At 32.4% G+C, this 6,712-nt stretch overlaps 1 protein-coding gene across 1 annotated transcript; it reads left to right on the top strand.

Moving 5' to 3' along the window:
- The first annotated feature begins 4,264 nt into the window (after window positions 1-4,264).
- Window positions 4,265-5,882, top strand: LOC7456205 (myb-related protein 315). The gene is made up of 3 exons (XM_002298553.3): window positions 4,265-4,792; window positions 4,907-5,036; window positions 5,175-5,882. The coding sequence occupies exons 1-3, from the start codon at window positions 4,660-4,662 to the stop codon at window positions 5,758-5,760; spliced, it is 849 nt and encodes a 282-aa protein (XP_002298589.1). The 5' UTR covers window positions 4,265-4,659; the 3' UTR covers window positions 5,761-5,882.
- Window positions 5,883-6,712: the final 830 nt, after the last annotated feature.

The raw sequence follows: 6,712 nt of genomic DNA, 5'->3' as shown, positions 1-6,712 counted from the left end.
CTGAACTATTTGGTGGCCCGCAATATGCATGCTAAAAGTCAAGTTATTTTTTTAATATAGAAAAATATCAAGAAAAATTTAAAAAATATATAATTAGAAAACAAATAAACAGAATGGGGATAGAATTAGACACAAAAATTAAATCCAATAAAATATTAAGTGACGAAATTAAAAACAAAAATAAATCAAGAAAATAATTAAAAAAATAACAATTAAGAGAATAAAAATCAAATTAAATACAAAAATTAAATGAAATAAAACATTGATGGATGAAATTGATTATATTTAAAAGACCATCATAAAAAAATACTAAAAAAATCTCGGGATGATGTTTTTTTTTATGCTTTGAAGAGCAATATAGTTATTTTACTGTGCAATCAAAGTATTAAAACACCAAAATCTCCTAGACTCTATTTTTAATTTTTTTTCCTTTAGATATTTAAATAATTTTAATGTGCATTTATAATGTTAAAAAAGATTGATATGTTCTTAATCAATATGATAATAACAAATGAAACTTATTGAAAAGACTAGTTAAATGGTTTTATTTGAGAGTAATAAGAAGATCATTTTACTTTTTCAATTCATATATGAAACATTATGCCTGTTTTATTTGTTTTTATACTTGTGTCTTATTGCATAATGTTAACAGCACAGGCAGTGAGGTGCTGAGCAGCTAGGTTCAAATTTTCTTGGAGAATATTGGTCTTTGGCATGACAGTAATATTCTTTAGTTAAACCCACCTTGGGCAGGCATGGCAATAATATTCTTTAATTAACCTACCTTGACACAAGTTGGGTCAGTTAAAGAATATTATTGCCATGCCAGAGCCAGTCTTCTCCAACGTCATGGGCTCGACTCCCAGCTCTACTTCTGTAATTATACCATTATTGCTTATTTTCTCTCTATTTTTCATGCACGTCACAAATCTAGAAAATTTCAGAAGGAAGGCATCAGATAAGGAAGTGTGTGTGTGTGTGTGTATATATATATATATATATATATGAGAGAGAGAGAGAGAGAGAGGGAGAGAGAGCTAATTATGAATAATCAAGCGAGCTTTATATTTATTTGTTTTTTTTAAGAAGCCAAAACGTTCGAGAGTTTTGTTTCTTCCTCTTAAGGTATTTCAAAACAACCACTTTAAGTATACCAAATTTTGTTCAAGTTTTACTTGTAATTTTTTAGTTTGAGAATAACCTTTTACATATAAACTAATTATGAATTTAAGAATAAATTAACTTTTACATATAAACTTATGCATTAAATCAAAGCACATAATTACATCAAAATAAAAATGCTATATTTGTATTATGTCATTGAAAATATATTAAAATGATATTTTTCCAAGTTTGTTTTACATCAAAACATACTATCAAAAAAATCTAAAAATTTATTAACTTTTCAATATAAAATATAATTTTAAAAATATTTTACAAAAAAAAAAAGCCACTACAATGATACCAAGAGCGCACTTAGAGTTCATAAAACTTGAGGCAGAAGTCTAGCATGGACCAGCTTGCAATAATAATAAAACAATAACAAATATAATTTGTAATTAGACATTAGCGGTCTACTTCTATAGATTCTTTGGATACTTAATTAGTAACACAAAATTCAATCACAGTACTATAGTTCCTCTTAAATATTAATTATTTAGGATCAAGAAAAAATGATGCTTTCTTCACCCCGACAAGAAGGAGATCGAAGTTGGTTTCTGCGAATCTGACCGAAATAGAAATATTCTCATATCGCATGTATATACATGAACCAGAGCGCAATTCTATGATTTTTAAATTGTCTGAAATACATTATCGCATCATTTTGTATACTTGCGACCAGGAGGTTCAATGGAAATGAAACCGTTCCATTGTTTTCTAATATTTATTAATCCGTGATTATTGAATATCATCAACAATTATTGCTAGCATTGTATTGAGTTGAACAAAACTTTTGTCTACAAATTGTTTAAGCAGAGATAAATTGGCATGGGACATTCAAAAGAAAACGTGCCCTTTTCCCCTTGTAATATAGTATTTCCTTTTTGCTGAAGATTGCTTTCTTGGTGTCTAAAGGTTGTGCTGAAACGCCCGCTTTCATGGTTTTTGCCTTTGGGATTTGTATCTCAGAATCATATGTGACCCATGCTGTCTCCTACTTAATTAGGACACTTATGATTGAAGGGCTGCCCTGCCCCTCTAATGCCTACCTCCATTTCTATATTCCGCGGACCCTTCATTAGTAGTTTCTTTTTCATTGCAAAAGAAAAAAAAACCCAGACTTATGATATCTTGAAAGAAGGAAGACATTGATGTCCATTGAGTTATATCTCCTCAAGGGCTCGTCATTAATTTGTATTAGGTTGTTGATAGATTCATCAGTATATTTTTACCAAAAAAAATCAGATCAAGAAAAACTTATGGGTATAAATTTTTTAGAACACCAACACGTCCCAGTAAAAACGCGTTAGGCATGATGCTAGTCAAACCCAACCATGATTAGACTTAGCAGTGTGTTAAGGCCCGGATATTGGGTCTGACGTTGGCTAAACCCATCCACGCTTGTGCTTGGTAATGTACCTAGCCTCGAGTGTTGGGTCTAGCGCTGGTAAGATCCAGCCACAGATGGGCTTGACAATATGTCAAGCCATATTGTCAAGCCACAGGCATTATGTCTGGCGCTAACCAGATCCAGCCACAGATGAGCTTGACAGTGTGCTTAGCCCAGACAAATTGGGTCTGGCATTGGCCAGATTTAAAAGATGATTGGGTCTAACCTATCAATTTTATAGATTTTTATATAAAATTATAGAGGATTTTCTCTCTCAACAAATAGGCTTAATTATACATGTCTATACTCTATCAAGATCATTACATGTATTAAAGCCTTTCATAGCAAGTCATTTCTCTATCTTTTAGCTGGATAAAATGAGTGGAATATAGCTTATAATAAAACTCAAAATATCACAAAAATAAAGTTACATTTCAGCCTATTTTCTCCACAAAAGAACAAAACTTATGAGCTATAAATACACTATGAGACCTTCAAAACAAAGATTTACAATCTTCATTCTCTACTGCATATATATTTTCAGAGCATCTTTCTCTAGAATATTATTGTATCTTCTTTCTCTAAAAAAAATACTTATTTAAGCATCAGAAATCATCTTCATCAAAATTGACTTTTTACAAGTACTAGCCACAAATCACTTTGGTCTAACAAACATCAATTATAAGCTATCAACCACTATAACTAGTGAGAATAAATAAGATTGTTATGATCAATTAATTAACCAATTATCCACCCCGAGAGTTCTATTTCTAAACGAACATCATGTATACCAAAATATTTTTTTTTTAAAAAAAAAAGTGACCATGGAATTATCACCTCAAAGTATTAGTTAGGGTGAATTTGGTATTCAAGAAACTATATATATCCTAGTACTCTCTCAACCATTTTTAGGGTGAAAGTTAGCTAATTTCTATCAATTTTATAAATCCTTAATTTGATTTTGTATCCAGAATTTATAATCTCGAACCTTTTTCTCTCATGGAAAACAGATTAAGTTTCTTAAAACGCATAAACTCTTCACTCTTGGATACTTGTAATGATCACTGGACAACTTACAGGCTAATTGCCATTGGTTGCGATTTCCTTTTATCTGGATTTCAGCACAGTACAAAAGAACCTTAAATCTAAATATTGGATATGGAAGGAAGAGATCCATCTCTCAAGTTGAAGGTGTTGGACATGAAAAATATTGCCACTTCTTGTTAAATATATTAAAAGGCGATCTATATATTAAGCATCAAATTAAGGTAATAATGTCGTTGTTCTTCGTTCTTAATTATTATGTATGGAGACTTCAAAACATAACTAAAGATTCAATCAATGGACTTATTTATAATTATATATATAGTGTCTTATTACTATTGTCACTTGCGTAGTTTTCTCATTAGACTAGTTTAAAACAAGCAAACATTGACCACCGAAGGTAACCATGTCTTGTTTGCCAATCTACCTATACTGGTCAAGGTCAAGGTTGCAAGTTGCAACTCGAGGAATCCATCAATGGAATTTTATGACACTTTCACATTAAGAAGAAGGCATCTCTCTCTCTCTCTCTCTCTCTCTCTCTCTCCCCCCGTCTAAGATGAAATGAGTTGCCCCCAACGACAAAAAATGGCCAGCTTTTAAGGGGCCAGAGAATCCTTCAAGTCTCGTTATTTTTTAGGGCTTAACCAAATTAAAACCCAATATGAGAAGACTTTAGCATCAAAATTAATTAATTTTGTCAACGAAGACGACCCACGTCTGGTTCTTCTTTCCTGTACAGTTTTTCATGCTCATCAAGACCCTTTCCATTGTCTCCTATAAGGGTGGCGCTGGTGGCCATTTTATAATTATACACACCCTCCATTCTTTTTAAGAGCTCTCAACTCCTATATGCTTTTCCATTCAATCATTTCTCTCCCCCTTCAAACAACATCCTTCTTTTTTTATGTCTGAATGAACTGGCAGCATCTTTTCTTGGATTATAAGTTTCTATATATAAAGGGTGGTTTCCCTTTCACTTTTTAGCTCTCGAATTATTTCTCAAGCGTCAAGACTAGCTTCCTAGCTTAGCTTAGCTTGATCATCACTTCAGGTTGGCAAAAATGGGAAGGCAACCTTGCTGCGATAAGGTTGGATTAAAAAGAGGTCCATGGACAATTGAGGAAGATCATAAGCTCACGAACTTTATCCTCAACAATGGTATTCAATGCTGGCGAATGGTTCCTAAGCTTGCAGGTGTACATCTCTTTCCTTTTCTTTTCTTTGTTTCAAGCATAGTGCTGATGCATTTACCAACTTAATCATAGCTTTAACTAAAATGGTAGCATTTTGGTGGCATGGTTTTTTAAGGTTTGCTAAGATGTGGAAAAAGCTGTAGACTAAGATGGATTAATTATCTGCGGCCGGATCTAAAGAGAGGTGGTTTTACAAAAATGGAAGACAATCAGATTATCCAGCTTCATTCACGTCTTGGCAACAGGTATAATATTAATGCTTTCTTGTTTTTCGCTTTCCCTCAAAATTACTTTCAAGAAACTTTAATTCAAGGTCATTAATTAATTATTACGATAGTTACTTGTTGATGGATTTTTTTATTTTCTTGTTTAATTTTGTGTAGGTGGTCTAAGATTGCTTCACATTTTCCGGGCCGCACAGACAATGAAATCAAGAACCATTGGAATACTCGAATTAAGAAGAAGTTGAAGGTTCTTGGTTTAGACCCCGTGACCCACAAGCCCATTGAACAAACAGAGAAGGATGTTAGTGGTGAGGAGGATGAGACAATTCAAGAATCTGTTTCCTTAAAAGAACAAGAGGAAAGCTTGGAAGTCAAGTCAGAGGATCGTGATCAAGCCAAGAGTGATTTTGTACAAGAAAGAGATCAGAAACTTGAGCAAGATGAATTGAAGATATTGGATGAAACTGATCTTCTGAAGAGCTATGAAATGTTGTGTGGGAGCTTGGATGTGGGCTCATGGATTAATCAAGAAACCAACACATCTACTTCTTATAGTTCTCAAGAATCTAATAACCTTTCAGCTGGTGAATTCCATTCCATTCAAGAAGACTCTGTAAGTCAATGGATTGAGAGTGTGGACTCTTTTCTCTCATGGGACAGCTTCAGTCATCTAGATGAAGATCTTTTCTTCCTGGAAAATAGCCAATGTAATTACATGACGCATTCGGCCCCTAAGCGCCTCTAATTTCATTATCACTCAAGCATTTAGCTCCCATAAAAGTTAATCAGATGGTGTTAGTGATTTGAGTGCTACCTTATTTTATATGAAAACCATTTATTTTGAACAACTGAAGTTGTTCTTAATTATTCTTTGCCTTTTCCTTCCGTTCTTTCTAATGATGAAAAATTTAGTGCAATATGTTTTTGTACATAATTGTTTTCTTGTTCTTTCACCATCACAGGGATGTCTGAGCTTTGCCACATCTGATTAGTGAGGCAAAAAGCTTGATCCTTGACCGTAGTTGTTGTTATGAGCTATGTTAATTACTTTTTTCTTGTCTCCTATACATGCAGGCAACTGTAATAAAACTATCATTGGAGTCATAGTTCTCATTAAATGTAATTCTAAAAGTTTCTATGGGGTTGGATTTAATTACTTATCTTTTTTTTTAGAATTAAATTCTTCTTTTCCTGGATTTAATGATTATCATCCTATCATTGATTATTATTGAGCCTGATAACCAATCCCATCGTGGACAGTTTGCTTAAAAACCAATTGAAAAGAGATTTAATCTCGAGAAAAAGTTAATTTTAAATTACCTTAATGTTAAGATTAAAAAAAATTAAACCCAATACTTGACATGATTTCTTTTTCTTGATAGTAAAAAGGGTCGACTTTTCGAGTTCATTTAAAATTTAAAATTTAAAATCCTATCATTATCATCTACAAAATGAAAGCAAAGTCAGATTTGTTAATAATATATTTTTATACAAATAAATTTTTTTGTTGAAGCAATAATTCTTTGACTTCTACTCTGTCTAATTACATAATTTCTTGCAACTAATTAAACAAAGTTAGATTTGTGAGTTCACAACTACGATAGAAAGCAACCCTGCACAGTGCATGGTATCTCTTCATTTCCTTTTCGTTTGATACTTTCATATTTGGTATAAATTCAATGCTTCCTTACTACGTG

The sequence above is a fragment of the Populus trichocarpa genome, chromosome 1 (assembly GCF_000002775.5).
Source record: "Populus trichocarpa isolate Nisqually-1 chromosome 1, P.trichocarpa_v4.1, whole genome shotgun sequence".
Lineage (NCBI taxonomy): Eukaryota > Viridiplantae > Streptophyta > Magnoliopsida > Malpighiales > Salicaceae > Populus > Populus trichocarpa.
The sequence above is the reverse complement of the archived record's forward strand: the minus strand, read 5'-3'. Positions and strand labels throughout refer to the sequence as shown.